We start from the raw sequence: 16,706 nt of genomic DNA, 5'->3' as shown, positions 1-16,706 counted from the left end.
TATGTTTTAAATGTAATATCCTCTCCTGATTCCATTAACTCTGGGGTGTCAACATTGTTGCTATTTTTGGACTATTTACTTTTCTAGTGGCAGAGTGGAGAGCCCCAGCTGCTCCAGCATCAGGGTCTTTGCCAACATCACAGGAACTGGAACTGGAGTAAGGCTACACGCCATGAGTGTAAGTGCTGCACAGCAGCCAGAATGTACTACTGCAGTTGGATTAGCGGTGAGTAGTTACAGAACACTTTTCTGAATCTTGGCTTTAAAGACTACACAGGTAAGCCTCATTTCTGTTTATACTGACTGTTTGGGATCTACTATATTTTTAACATCCTCACACTCAGGGCCGCCACTAGAAATTTTGGGGCCCCTGACTTAACCATTGATCAGGGCCCCCCCCCCCCCCCCCCCGACATGTGCAATTTTTGACCAAGTGACTAAAACGTATATGCACTTTATTCTTAAGTGCCTATTTAAACTTGGAAATGTTGTAAAGGTAGTTACAAACACACAGACACCCCCCCCCGCCCCCCCCCCCCATTTGACATGTGCAATTTTTGACCAAGTGACTAAAACGTATATGCACTTTATTCTTAAGTGTCTATTTAAACTTGGAAATGTTGTAAAGGTAGTAACATACAAACACACAGACACACTCATATACTGAAACACACACACTCACACAGAAGGATTCACATATAGACGCTCTAGCAGACATACAAAGAAGCACACTCAGACACCCAAACAGACACTGACATAGACCTGACAAGTAATGAGGTAGTTTTGTAAAAAAAAGAGATTTAGAAAGCAAAATATGGAGTTCTGATTATCTTTTTGTAAAGGAAGATGTCAACTAAATGATGACAACAGCATGCAGTGGCTGAATGGAAGGGCCCTGAACTGCCTAAACAATAATTTAAAGGTTAAATGGTGGATTAGGTGACTTCCGGAAAGGTCTCATTAGTCTCAAAGTCTGTAGAAAGATGTGAATCAGTAGTAAGGTCAAAATGTCCTAAAAAGGAACAGACAATGGACACACACAAACTGAAACACAAACTTGCACATACACCCAAGGAAACACCGACAGAGACAGCCTCAGAAAACACACAGACATACACACACACACACACACACACACACACACACAGAGAGACACCCACAGAAAACACACAAAGACATACACACACACACAGAGACAACCACATAAAACACAGAAAGACATATACATTTACACACCTTCACTGAGACATCCACAGAAAACACACAAAGACATACACACACCCTCACAGAGACACCCACAGAAAACACACACCCTCACAGAGACATCCACAGAAAACACAGACATACACACCCACCCTCATAGAGGCATCCAGGGAAATACACAAAGACAAACATACACACACCCTCACAGAGACACCCATAGAAAAAGCACAAAGATATATGCACACACCCTCACAGACATCCACAGAAAATGCACAGACATACACACCCACCCTCACAGAGAGACCCACAGAATAACAATACATACACACTCAGAGAGACACAAACCAAAGCACAAAGACATAAACACAGACACCCACAGAAACACTCACAGGAGGAAACATGTATGCACCTTGCATCCCCTAAATCAACAGTGCGTGACATGCATGATAAAAAAAAATGCAGAAATTAAGAGATCACTTTTTAAAGAATTATATTTGTAAATGTGCAAACAAAAATAATTCTGTGAATTCAAAATAGTACATTAATGATCTGGGTAGATGGCTAGATAAAGAAAAGTACTTAAGGTTGACAGTTTGTTTTTTCCCCATTTTCCCCAACCAAGAGCACAACTTCAAATATAGTGTACAAATGTTCCCATCTGTCAGCTGTACTTATCGATTTTGAAAATGCTGTACTCTATATGGTCTTGGTGGAACCATAAGCTGTGGTACTCATACCATTAGATCTGGTTAAATGCAGGATTTAGGCTTGTTGGTATGTATTTCAAAATTAAGCCAGCTGTGGAGTTAACCTGTCTCATTTCAAATTAAAAAAATGCATATCTGCCAAAAGGGCACCTACCGTTTGTGTATTGAGGAGGAAACATTTCTGCATGGTTTTAAATATAGAATTTCTACAGCATTATCAAATAATCATAAATACACTGTTGCTAAAAAAAAATGTGTTTTTATGGACCCCTGGCCCCACCATACAATTACTACCACACTGAAGTTACAATCTGAAATTGCACAAAGAAACAAAAAACATTTACTAAGTAATTCCTACCTCTTCTGCAAATGAAAGTGATCTGCTGTCTCACTTAGGCACACACTGTACAAACAAAGTGCCAAGTCTGTCTCACACTGTGCATAGTGGTTTAGTGCACACTTAGAAATCCTCTCAAATGCTAATACTTTACTCCTTGTAATAACATTTCCCATGCTCAATTAGCACTCTGCTGTAGTACCCACTGGTGGCTGCCAAATTAAAAAAAAAAAAAAAAACATTTTTTTTTTTTTTAGTTCTTGCCTCATGGGGCCCCCCTGACCCATTGGGCCCCTGACAGGAGTCACCCCTGTCACCCCCTGATGGCGGCCCTGCTCACACTAGCCGCAACATGTGGGACTCAGAGAGAGTCGTTGATGCGGGGGTTATTGTTTAAAAAGCCTGACTGTTTGCCAGGGGACTGTGAATCTTTGAAGTGTCTGTTTTATATTCTTAATACAGACTGATGAAATGGAGCGGTCAGCCGAGAAATGCGTTGCTGTGTACGTTTTTAATAAATGCTTTAACTTTTGACCACTCACTGTTCTACCTGGCTGCCACTAGGATAGCCGCTACACATTGTGCTGTGGCGGGTTATGTGCACACTAGTGGAATTGGGTTTTGAGTTGTAGAGTCACACCCTCTTCCTCTTGTGGATTTATCCTTCAGTGAGAGCTCAGCTGTGTGGGTTAGAACGGAGTTACTTTCCAATACATACCTCTCCTGACGGTTGTGGAGCCCAGCTGAATATAGCAAGGACATCGCTGCTACAACTCCTGGAAAGGAGCCAGCCAAGAGGCTCTGAGATCCTGACACACTTGACTAGCACATTAGTGCTTTACCAAAAGTGAGTGCAAAAATACCAAACCCTAATCACAATTTGAATTGGACATATTACACTATAAGACACCTCTTCTTTTGTTTCTCTTTCTATATGAGACTACACATACATTATTAAAGGCTGATGTTCTTGTTTATATAATTTTCTAGCATTCTATTCATATAAAGACCCCTTTATTCTGTAAATGTAATAATTTTCTCCCCTATGTAAACAAAACATACAACTCCTAACACTGGCATATTAATAAATAATACTTCGGTGTTTAATGGTTGTGTAAACTGGTCAGTATGAGGACAGATTTGTATATTGCTGTGTGGTGTTTAGATTCTATCATATTGATATGAGAGAAACTGAGGTGCACATGTTTAGAGGAACAAAGGACAGCAGGAGAGCACTTTCAATATGGAGATTTTGTAACTGGGGATTTAGAAAGTATTATTTACAATGCCATTCTTTTAGAGACCTCTTTATGATAATTTTTAAAAGGTTTCCACACAGTGCGTATAAAGTTTATTTTGTAAAAAAAATATTTTATGTTTGGTGATACCTAACTGGTACGGGATACCTTTTTCTACTTTATAAACATGTGAAAAGTTTTTCTCCTGTGTGAACCCTTTCATCAGTTTTCAGATGACCTATGTGTAAAACTTTTTCCACACTCTTTACTTGTGAAAGGCTTTTCTCTTGTGTGACTGACTCCTTTCATGAATTTTCAGACTATTTATATGTCTATAACTTTTTCCACTCTTTACATGTGAAAGGTTTTTCCCCTGTGTGACTCATTTCATGAGTTTTCAGACCACTCAATTGTATAAACCTTTTTCCACACTCTTTACATGTGAAAGGCATTTCTCCTGTGTGAATCCTTTCATGAGTTTTCAGACTACTCAAATGTGTAAACCTTTTTCCACACTCTTTACATGTGAAAGGCTTTTCTCCTGTGTGAATCCTTTCATGAGAATTCAGACTATTTATTTGTCTAAAACATTTTCCACACTCTGCACACGTAAAAGGTTTTTCTCCTGTGTGAAGCCTTTCATGAGTTTTCAGATTACTCATATATGTAAACCTTTTTCCACACTCTGTACACGTGAAAGGCTTTTCTCCTGTGTGACTTCTTTCATGCTTTCTCAGACTACTCATATGTGTAAAACTTTTTCCACACTCTGTACATGTGAAAGGCTTTTCTCCTGTGTGACTCCTTTCATGAGTATTCAGATAACTTATTTGTGTAAAACTTTTTCCACACTCTGTACACGTGAAAAGCTTTTCTCCTGTGTGACTTCTTTCATGCTTTCTCAGACTACTCATATGTGTAAAACTTTTTCCACACTCTTTACATGTGAAAGGCTTTTCTCCTTTGTGTATCCTTTCATGAGTTTTCAGACCATTTATTTGTCTAAAACATTTTCCACACTCTGCACACGTGAAAGGTTTTTCTCCTGTGTGAAGCCTTTCATGAGTTTTCAGATTACTCATATATGTAAACCTTTTTCCACACTCTGTACACGTGAAAGGCTTTTCTCCTGTGTGACTCCTTTCATGAGTATTCAGATAACTTATTTGTATAAAACTTTTTCCACACTCTGTACATGTGAAAGGCTTTTCTCCTGTGTGACTCTTTTCATGCTTTTTCAGACTACTCATATGTGTAAAACTTTTTCCACACTCTGTACATGTGAAAGGATTTTCCCCTGTGTGACTCTTTTCATGAGTTTTCAGACTACTCATAAGTGTAAAACTTTTTCCACACTCTGTACATGTGAAAGGCTTTTCTCCTGTGTGACTTCTTTCATGCTTTTTCAGACTACTCATTTGTGTAAAACTTTTTCCACACTCTGTACATGTGAAAGGCTTTTCTCCTGTGTGAATCCTTTCATGAATTTTCAGACTATTTATTTGTGTAAAACATTTTCCACACACTCTACATGTGAAAGGCTTTTCCCCTGTGTGAATCCTTTCATGATTTTTCAAACTAGTTATTTGTGTAAAACCTTTTCCACACTCTGTACATGTGAAAGGATTTTCCCCTGTGTGAATCCTTTCATGAGTTTTCAGACTACTCATATGTCTGAAACTTCTTCTACACTCTGTACATGTGAAAGGCTTTTCACCTGTGTGAATACTATCATGATATTTTAGATCACTCTTGATCCTAAATCCTTTCCCACACTTTGTACATGTGAATGGCTTTTCTCCTGTGTGAAGCCTTTCATGAGTTTTCAGATTACTCTTATGTGTATAACTTTTTCCACATTTTGTACATGTGAAAGATTTCTCCCCTATGTGGGTCTTTTCATGAGATATGAGATTTGCTTTGGATCTGAAACATCTCTCACACTCATTACATGTGAAAGGTTTCTCCCCTGTGTGGGTCTTTTTGTGATACATAAGGCCTCCTTTAGTAGTGAAACATTTCCCACATTCAGTGCACATGTGAGGTTTTACAACTGTGTTAACTGTGCAGTTTTCAAGGAGATGCAAATTACATGTGAAGCTTTTCTCACATTCTGTACATTTGAATGGTTTCTTATTTGTATGAATCATTTGGTTAGACTTAAGACTTTTCCCTTCCTTAAAATGTTTGGAGTACTCTGTAAATGTGTGTGGTTTATCCTCTGGGATAATCATTTCACTAAATAAGGCATACATGTTGTCCTCTTGTTTGATGACTAAATTACTCTCTGTACATAATGATTGCTGCCCAGTTCCTGCCAATTCACCATCTTCTTTAAATATCTGCTGTGATTTCCCCAATGTTTGTGAATAGTCATTGGTGTCTAAGACTTTTGGAGTTTGCGGTATCATTCTGATGCTTCCTGTAGTGAAGGATGGATATGAACTATTGACGTGTTTGTCTACATAAAAAGAAAAGGAATAAAGAAAGTTTATTCTTTTTAATGGAATCCATCTTTTTCAAAAATCATATTTATGTATTTACACTCCATAGAATGGCTTCTGTTTTGTGTTAATTTTTAAATTGATTAACCTGTAAATCAAAAATTCAAGCAACGGAAGACAAATAATGCAAATATTTCTTCATCATAATAAAATAAAACACGGATTACTGATTAAAACAAGTTATAGGTCCCCATTAAAAAAATGTGCGTGTGGATAATGTTCTCAGCCAGGGAACAAGTACATCTGTATTCTGGTCAAGAGAGGTGTCTTGTATATTTTAGATTACAATATTAATTATGACTATCTCGGCAGTAACCTCCAACAACAAAAAATTAATATTGTCTCATAATCTCCCATATATTTGTATTTTTTTTTCTAGTAGTTCTAATCAGGTGATGTCTTTTTAAACACAGTGAATTATATTTGTGGAGTAAAGAGGATTCAGTTTGGAAAAATATATACAGATTTATTAAACAATAAACAAGCTACTAACAAGTGATATACAACTTAATTATACACAAAACAAACTCTCTGACACAAGATGAAATAAGATCTACTATTTTGCTTAGTTTTAACCCTATGGGTACAAATCTAACAGTGAAGTCTATTACAAGGTAAAAAAAAATGAACCAGCATGGACCAATTATGCAATATGAGTTACTAACAGTTATTTAATACAATCTTAGCCAGTATTAAAATTAAAAATATGTTTTGTTAACTTAATACAATGCAATCAGTCAGATTCAGAATGCATATCTAGAGGCAAAGAAACGCATATAAACCTCTAATGCCTCGACAAGTCTCAACCTTAGGGAATATAAAACTACTAAAATAAAATATGCTTAAACACAAAACCAGGGTTTTTCTTACAACAATAAACTGAATTAAGTGAACACTATTTGTAACAAGACTTGCTCGTATTATTAGGTGAATTAGATTCCTAGACAAGATAAATGAGTCTATAGGGATAAGTATATATAAAAATTGCGCCTATAATCATTGGATACAAATCTTAATAAGGACCTTAAAGAGACATGAAACCCAAAAAATGTATTTCATGATTCAGACAGAGAATACAATTTTAAACAACTTTCCAATTTACTTCTATTATTTAATTTGCTTCATTCTCTTGTTATTCTTTGCTAAAAAGGTTTATCTATGAAAGCTCAGGAGCAGCAGATAATCTAGGTTAAAGCTGCTGATTGGTCGCTGAATATATATACCGATTGTCATTGGCTCACCCATGTGTTCATTTAGAAACCTGTAGTGCATTGCTACTCCTTCAACAAATGATACCAAGAAAATGAAACAAATTAAATAATAGAAGTAAATTAGAAAGTTGTTTAAAATTGTATTCTCTGAATCATGAAATAATTTTTGGGTTTCATGTCCCTTTATAATTATAGTTAAACAGTTATTGCATTTAGACTTTTTATACTTCCCCAAAATGTTTGCTCCTCCAAGCACTGGGTTATCAATATTCAAGCTCTGTATTTTCTCTACATCTGATCCCACAAAATCTCCTAATCCACAAAAATAAATAGGCAAAAAGGTTCCAAGGATATCCAAAAATATGAGAAGGGTACAACCAGGATTCAAAATTCTATTTCAGGGGGAAATTGGAAGGCACTTCGCCCTCAATTTTATGCAACCCAGAGTTCCTTGTGAATGCTCAGTGACCCAATTTATCCTGAACTATAACTCCACACTAATCTCTAACAGACATTTACAGATGTGTGAGGATCTTTACTGCTATGACTGGATGGATGCTAATTAACTTTTGGGGATGATTCATCCAATGTTAAGTATAGCGGGATGTACTTTTACTAATTTACCACAAAATGGGGATGGTGAGTTGTGCTATAAAAGTGAACTTATTCTTACATTCATTCTGCTTAGTACTCATTTTTCATATACCATACATATATATATATATATATATATATATATATATATATATATATATATATATATATATGTATATTCACATATACAGGTAGCCCTCAGTTTACACCGGGGTTACATTCCAGAAGGAATGGTTGTAAATCGAAACCCAGTTTACAATGTAAGTCAATTGGAAGTGAGGAAGTTAGGTTCCAGGCCCCTCTCCAAATTGTCATAAGTAACACCTAATACATTATTTTTAAAGCTTTGAAATGAAGACTTTAAATGCTAAACAGCATTATAAACAGTATCAAATAATCACACAACACAGAATATATAATTAAACAAAGTTAAATGAACAAAATAATTTGCTAAAACAGTATTAAAACCTAATAAAATAATCACACAACACAGAAAATATAATCAAACTAAGTTTAATGAACAAAATCTTTTTTTACATGCATTTTTCTGCAAACAGTTCTCTGCATTGTTAGCATGTTAGATAATATTGGGTCTGCACCTATTCTATGCTTTTCAATCTGGACTATTTAAGCAGTTAGGCACCCTCACCTCAAGCAGCTTGGCAGGAGGATAATAGGGAAGTGCCTGCTAGATCTTGTTGCTCGATAGCTAAGGTCTGTTCTGTGTACATGGATTCATTTCAGTCTGTTAAGCTTGAATAACTTTGCTGCAACAAAAGTGGACAGCTCCACCTACTGGCTATTGTAATCAATGCACAGCTTTTCAATGCATTTCAATAGCAGTCACATGACTGAAAAAAAGGTTGTTACTCTGAAATGGCGCAAATTGAACCGGCATAAACCGAGGGCTACCTGTACATATACATATATCCATGTCTTCTTACATGCATTTAATATTTTTTGTTTAACTAAAATGTTACCAGTTTAAAATTAAATCCTTAGAACTTAGACACATAGTTATACATAAGCCATATATATATATATATATATATATATATATATATATATATATATATATATATATATATATATATATATATGTCATGAACCAAGCCTCCAGACGAAAAAGAAAAAGAAAAGGTCTGGGAGGCACTCTGCTAAGAAGGGCTGTGTGGGGATTTGAACCTGTGACTCTGTGGTTGCTATTTCTGTTTGCTTACATGTTGAGCCACAGCCAGTTCTAGCAATAGCATGGATCTTAAAAGATCTGATAAATAACTATTTGCCTTACTTGTTATTACACCTGTGCAACACACAGGTGTTCTCAATTCTGGAATTAATCAGAACCAACCCTGTGCAAAACCTCCCTATTTAAGGATGGCTTTTAGTCTGCATTTTTGTCTTCACATTGGATCTGTTTTGTCAAGTCAGAACCTGTTTCCTGTACTTCTTTGGAGAAAGATTTCCTTTGCACCTGTTTACAAGGTATTACCAGGAGAAAGCCTTTACCTTTAAACCTGTTACCAATCTTCAAGTTTGTTTCCTGCTTTATGCAAATTCCTGCACTCAGCTATTGCCAGGAGAAAGACTTCACCTTTGCACCTGTTTACAAGGTATTACCAGGAGAAAGCCTTTACCTTTAAACCTGTTACCAATCTACAAGTTTGTTTCCTGCTTTATGCAATTCCTGCACTTGGCCATTGCCAGGAGAAAGATTTCCTTTGCACCTGTTTACAAGGTATTACCAGGGCAAAGCCTTTACCTTTTAAACCTGTTACCAGTTTGCAAGTTTGTTTCCTGCCTTCAGCAATTACAAGGAGAGAGACTTTACCTTTAAACCTGTTACCAGTTTGCAAGTTGTTTCCTGCATTGTGCAATTCCTGCACTCAGCAATTACAAGGAGAGAGACTTTACCTTTAAACCTGTTACCAGTTTGCAAGTTGTTTCCTGCATTGTGCAATTCCTGCACTCAGCAATTACAAGGAGAGAGACTTTACCTTTAAACCTGTTACCAGTTTGCAAGTTTGTATCCTGCCTTGTGCAAATCCTGCACTCAGCAATTAGTAGGAGAAAGACTTTCCTTTTTGAATCTGCATCTCTGCTTACTTTGTTTGTTTATTTTCACTCCTGCTGTATGTGTTCTTAACATACCTGAGTAGCATATTTAAATATTCTGCAAGTATTTGCTTAAACAAAGTATTCTGTTGTTTAAATAAATTTGTTTTCATTTTCAATCAGTATGGCTTCTACTAATCTTCCTTTAAAGCAACTGTTCCAGACAATGAGGCTCTCACATGATATCCTGAGACAGAACATGACAATATATATATATATATATATATATATATATATATATAATTTTCTTATGTGGGCATCTCATATATATATGTATGTTACATATGAGGCATAATGAATTATATATTATTTTACAATAGTTTCTCACTATATGTATATTTTAATCTGTCATGATTCCTCAATGCATGGTGATGCCTGGGAGTATAATTTGGTCAGGTAATCAGTATATATATTTTTATATATAATACATAAATGTACAAGTCACACACACACACGCAGACACACATACACATATACACATACACAGGCATACACATATACTGGTTATTTCATATACTTAATTCCATATTTAACTTATCTATACATATAGTTATTTTAAAACCATATGATTCTTATACACACATAATGCAATGCTGGTCATTTTTAAATGTCCTTCCTTACACATTTAATTTCTTTATACATTTAGATGCGTGGGACATTATCAAAATTTTATGTGCCAATTCTTATATATACCATTCTAACCTTTAACTTCTTATATTTCAAAATTGTATTTTTTTTCTTAATAAACATTTTTGTACCACAGTCCATTTTAGGGAGTGTTTGAATTGGTCATTTAAACTAGCAGGCATCTCATTAACATATGAGTGAGAGCCCATTTGTTTGTAATTCCATTCACCAGAGCACAAACAAAAACCTAGACAAAGGGACTCCACTCCCTTGAGTTGTAACAGTCCTCTCTGTTCCGTTGATAAAGCCCCTCCAGGTTATATCCTGTTAAGGTAACTCCTGGACACATGCTTTTTGTTATCTGATATTTGTGTTTACTAACAGCAGGGGTTCTTCCTGGCAAGAGGTAGCCTTTGGACACATGTAATCCAAGGTAATTGTTAGCCAAATGCTCTTGCTTAATTAGAATGCCAGATTCAAGATGATTTTAAATACATTTCCTGTACCAAATTAATTCTTTTTATAATTTGATAAAATATTTTTTCTGATATAGATAGCTCCCCACAGATGATGTAACAGGTGGCATCCACCATTCTTATTTAACATTGCACAAGCAAATGCACATACAGCTCTGCCCGACTCATGCTCAACAAGTTGGGTGAAAATATGATGGCTTAATCATCACAGACTAATAATTAGTGTGAGATATTTTGAAAGGCTAAGGAGCAGTGATCTTATGATGCTTCTTAGCTTGCTGTTGTAGTTGTTCTATTTATATAAATCAGCCAAATAAAATATTACTTTTAATAATACTCACTGTTAAATTGTTCCCAATGATCAATTTTACCTGTTGGAGTGTATTAAATTGTTTACAAGTAGCTCCTTTACTGCTATTTTGGCCTTTGAAATAACTGATTTAGCTTGTGGTTTCCCAACCTACTGAAAGTTTTGATACTGGAGTCTCAGCTATTGAATAGCTTAAGTAAACACAACCAGTAGAAGAAATTACACTTCCGGTGGGGTGCAGGATAGTTAAGTAATACAATTATAATCTTCCATTATTCTCTCTATGTAACATAGTAACATAGTAGATAAGGTTGAAAAAAGACTGAAGTCCATCGAGTTCAACCTATACAAATCTAAAATACTTACAAAAAGCTCCAGTTAAGCTTAAATAAGCCCATTAAAATGTTATCTATGGTATTGGCATTCACTACCTCCTTTGGTAATGAGTTCCACAATTTTATTGCTCTTACAGTGAAAAAACATTTCCGTTGCAGGAGATTAAATCTCCTTTCCTCCAACCTTAAATTATGACCTCTTGTCAGAAACAATTTTCTTGGAATAAACAGAGCTTCTGCCATCTCTGTATATAGGCCTTGAATATATTTATATAAAGTAATCATGTCACCTCTCAAGCGCCTTTTTTCTAAAGAGAACAGACCCAGTTTGGCTAGCCTCTCCTCATAGGTTAATTTCTTCAATCCCCTTATTAGCTTTGTGGCCCTTCTCTGAACTTTTTCTAGTTCTGCAATATCTTTTTTAGCAATCGGTCCCCAGAACTGCACTCCAAACTCAAGGTGAGGTCTTACCAGGGCTTTATATAATGACAGAATTATGCTTTCCTCCCTTGAATCAATGCCTCTTTTAATACATGCTAGTATCTTATTAGCCTTTGAAGCCGCTACCCTGCATTGTGCACTCATCTTTAGCTTGTTATCTATTACTACTCCCAAATCCCTTTCCTCATGTGTTTGGCTAAGTCTTGTCCCATTTAAAAAATATGTAGCCTGCTTATTTTTACTTCCAAAATGTAGAACCTTGCATTTTTCCATATTAAATCTCATTTTCCATTCACTTGCCCATAGTTCTAATTTTAGCAAATCCCTTGTGTACAAACACTTGCCTCCTTATCTTATATTTGAGCTTTAGTTTTCCAGACAAATATAAGATAAGGAGGCAAGTGTTTGTACACAAAGTGATAACATAATGAGATCTGATATTACCTCTAAGTTCAACCCATTGTTATAGGCTGTGGTTTAAAATCACAAAACCAGCTACTTCATATACACAAATAAACCTGAAAATGCAATTTCTCATACATTTTATATAGAGACAGAAACATTAAAAAGAAGAGAGCACAAAGGGTATTATGTGGCACACTCCAAATAATAGACTTAATTTATCAAATGAGACATGGACAGGGAGGACTGATGTAACTAATTTAAAATATAACTTGTATTAATCAATCATTAAAATTAAATCGAACAAACAAGTTACATATAATACACAAAGTGATATTATAGAGATACAGGAAGACCTATTGCATATATATCAGTGTTTATATTGAGAATGGGATGGTCTGTGATTATAACATAGATGTATTGGTAAGATTCAAAGAGTCAAACAGTCTATTTTACAATCAGTTCCTAGATAGGATAATATTGTTATAAAGCATTACAGGACCGTACCACAGTCATATCTAACTTCCATTTCCCTATAATGAGAAATATAACCTTAATCTAACTGTAAATCGAACTCCAAATATCCCCAGTGTATACCTCGCTTTTACCTCCCCCCCCCTTAGAGAGGTTTTTCCATAATTTTATATAGAGCAGCTGGTATAACAAGTCCTTGAAAATACATTAACATAAAATCTTTTTTACAGTGTACTGTCCCTTTAAATTAAGCACACAAATTAGTGGCGGTCCTGGGTGGGGAACACTCACTGGTGGAGTTGTGGGTGTTCCACACATGGGAAAAAACATAATTTATGCTTACCTGATAAATTTATTTCTCTTGTAGTGTGTTCAGTCCACGGGTCATCCATTACTTATGGGATATATTCTCCTTCCCAACAGGAAGTTGCAAGAGGATCACCCAAGCAGATCTGCTATATAGCTCCTCCCCTCACATGTCATATCCAGTCATTCGACCGAAACAAGACGAGAAAGGAGAAACCATAGGGTGTAGTGGTGACTGGAGTTATGATTTAAAATTTAGAACCTGCCTCAAAAAAGACAGGGCGGGCCGTGGACTGAACACACTACAAGAGAAATAAATTTATCAGGTAAGCATAAATTATGTTTTCTCTTGTTAAGTGTGTTCAGTCCACGGGTCATCCATTACTTATGGGATACCAATACCAAAGCTAAAGTACACGGATGATGGGAGGGACAAGGCAGGAACATTAAACGGAAGGAACCACTGCCTGTAGAACCTTTCTCCCAAAAATAGCCTCCGAAGAAGCAAAAGTGTCAAATTTGTAAAATTTGGAAAAAGTATGAAGTGAAGACCAAGTTGCAGCCTTGCAAATCTGTTCAACAGAGGCCTCATTCTTAAAGGCCCAAGTGGAAGTCACAGCTCTAGTGGAATGAGCTGTAATTCGTTCAGGAGGCTGCTGTCCAGCAGTCTCATAGGCTAAACGTATTATGCTACGAAGCCAAAAAGAGAGAGAGGTAGCCGAAGCCTTTTGACCTCTCCTCTGTCCAGAGTAAACGACAAACAGAGAGGAAGTTTGCCGAAAATCCTTAGTTGCCTGAAAGTAGAACTTCAGAGCACGGACTAAGTCTAGATTATGCAAAAGACGTTCCTTCTTTGAAGAAGGATTAGGGCATAATGATGGAACAACAATCTCTTGATTGATATTCCTGTTAGAAACAACCTTAGGTAAAAACCCAGGTTTAGTACGCAGGACTACCTTGTCTGAATGAAAGATCAGATAAGGAGAATCACAATGTAAGGCAGATAACTCCGAGACTCTTCGAGCCGAGGAAATAGCCATCAAAAACAGAACTTTCCAAGATAAAAGTTTAATATCAATGGAATGAAGGGGTTCAAACGGAACACCCTGCAGAACTTTAAGAACCAAGTTTAAGCTCCAAGGAGGAGCAACAGTTTTAAACACAGGTTTAATTCTAGCCAAAGCCTGACAAAAAGCCTGGACGTCTGGATTGTCAGCCAGACGCTTGTGTTAAAAGAATAGACAGAGCAGAAATCTGTCCCTTTAGTGAACTAGCGGATAAGCCCTTTTCTAAACCATCTTGTAGAAAAGACAGTATCCTAGGAATCCTAACCTTACTCCATGAGTAACTCTTGGATTCACACCAATATAAATATTTACGCCATATCTTATGGTAAATTTTTCTGGTAACAGGTTTCCGAGCCTGTATCAATGTATCAATAACCGAATCCGAAAACCCACGCTTTGATAGAATCAAGCGTTCAATCTCCAAGCAGTCAGCCTCAGAGAAATTAGGTTTGGATGTTTGAAAGGACCCTGAATTAGAAGGTCCTGCCTCAGAGGTAGAGACCATGGTGGACAGGACGACATGTCCACTAGGTCTGCATACCAGGTCCTGCGTGGCCACGCAGGCGCTATCAGAATCACCAATGCTCTCTCCTGTTTGATCCTGGCAATCAGTCGAGGTAGCAACGGAAAAGGTGGAAACACATAAGCTATGTTGAAAACCCAAGGGGCTGCCAGTGCATCCACCAGCACCGCTCCTGGGTCCCTGGACCTGGATCCGTAACGAGGAAGCTTGGCGTTCTGGCGAGATGCCATAAGATCCAGATCCGGTTTGCCCCAACGACGAATCAGTTGAGCAAATACCTCCGTGTGAAGTTCCCACTCCCCCGGATGAAAAGTCTGGCGACTTAGAAAATCCGCTTCCCAGTTCTCCACACCTGGGATGTAGATCGCTGACAGGTGGCAAGAGTGTGACTCTGCCCAGCGAATTATCTTCGAGACTTCCAACATCGCTAGGGAACTCCTGGTTCCCCCTTGATGATTGATGTAAGCCACAGTCGTGATGTTGTCCGACTGAAACCTGATGAACCTCAATGTTGCTAACTGAGGCCAAGCCAGAAGAGCATTGAATATTGCTCTTAATTCTAGAATGTTGATTGGTAGGAGTTTCTCCTCCTGAGTCCACAGTCCCTGAGCCTTCAGGGAATTCCAGACTGCTCCCCAGCCTAGAAGGCTGGCATCTGTTGTTACAATCGTCCAATCTGGTCTGCGAAATGTCATTCCTTCGGACAGATGAACTTGCGACAACCACCAGAGAAGAGAATCTCTTGTCTCCTGGTCCAGATTCAGCAAAGGGGACAGATCTGAGTAATCCCCGTTCCACTGACTTAGCATGCATAGTTGCAGCGGTCTGAGATGCAGGCGCGCAAATGGCACTATGTCCATTGCCGCGACCATCAAGCCGATTACTTCCATACACTGAGCTACTGATGGGCTTGGAATGGAGTGAAGGACACGGCAAGCATTGAGAATCTTTAATAACCTGGACTCCGTCAGGTAAATCTTCATCTCTACAGAATCTATAAGAGTCCCTAGAAAAGGAACCCTTGTGAGTGGTAACAGAGAACTCTTTTCCACGTTCACTTTCCACCCATGCGACCTCAGAAATGCTAGAACTATCTCTGTATGAGACTTTGCATTTTGAAAACTTGACGCTTGTATCAGAATGTCGTCTAGGTACGGAGCCACCGCTATGCCTCGTGGTCTTAGTACCGCCAGAAGTGAGCCCAGAACCTTCGTAAAAATTCCTCGGGGCCGTAGCTAACCCGAAGGGAAGAGCTACAAACTGGTAAGGTTTGTCTAGAAAAGCAAACCTTAGGTACCGATAATGATCTTTGTGAATCGGTATGTGAAGGTAGGCATCCTTTAAGTCCACTGTGGTCATATATTGACCCTCTTGGATCATGGGTAGGATGGTCCGAATGGTTTCCATCTTGAACGATGGAACCCTTAGGAATTTGTTTAAGATTTTTAAGTCTAAGATTGGTCTGAAGGTTCCCTCTTTTTTGGGAACCACAAATAGATTTGAGTAAAACCCTTGTCCTTGTTCCGTTCGCGGAACTGGATGGATCACTCCCATGACTAAGAGGTCTTGTACACATTGTAGAAATGCCTCTTTCTTTACTAGGTTTGTTGATAACCTTGACAGATGAAACCTCCCTTGTGGAGGAGAAGTTTTGAAATCCAGAAGGTATCCCTGAGATATAATCTCCAACGTCCAGGGATCCTGTACATCTCTTGCCCAAGCCTGGGCGAAGAGAGAAAGTCTGCCCCCCACTAGATCCGTCTCCGGATAGGGGGCCATGTCTTCATGCTGTCTTAGGGGCGGAAGTAGGCTTTCTGGCCTGCTTGCCCTTGTTCC

General features: G+C 37.6%; 1 protein-coding gene across 1 annotated transcript in view; it reads right to left on the bottom strand.

Moving 5' to 3' along the window:
* Positions 1–3,062: 3,062 nt before the first annotated feature.
* The window catches only part of LOC128660019 (oocyte zinc finger protein XlCOF6-like), a 41,110-nt gene continuing 27,466 nt past the window's right edge, over positions 3,063–16,706 (bottom strand). The window contains exon 3 of the mRNA XM_053713620.1: positions 3,063–5,946. Coding sequence (XP_053569595.1) covers positions 3,818–5,946 — 2,129 coding nt within the window. The 3' untranslated portion in view covers positions 3,063–3,817. The remainder of the gene's footprint in view (positions 5,947–16,706) is intronic.

This window comes from Bombina bombina, chromosome 5, assembly GCF_027579735.1.
Source record: "Bombina bombina isolate aBomBom1 chromosome 5, aBomBom1.pri, whole genome shotgun sequence".
Taxonomy (NCBI): domain Eukaryota; kingdom Metazoa; phylum Chordata; class Amphibia; order Anura; family Bombinatoridae; genus Bombina; species Bombina bombina.
Note: the sequence above shows the minus strand (reverse complement) of the source record. Positions and strands in the feature narration are given on the sequence as shown.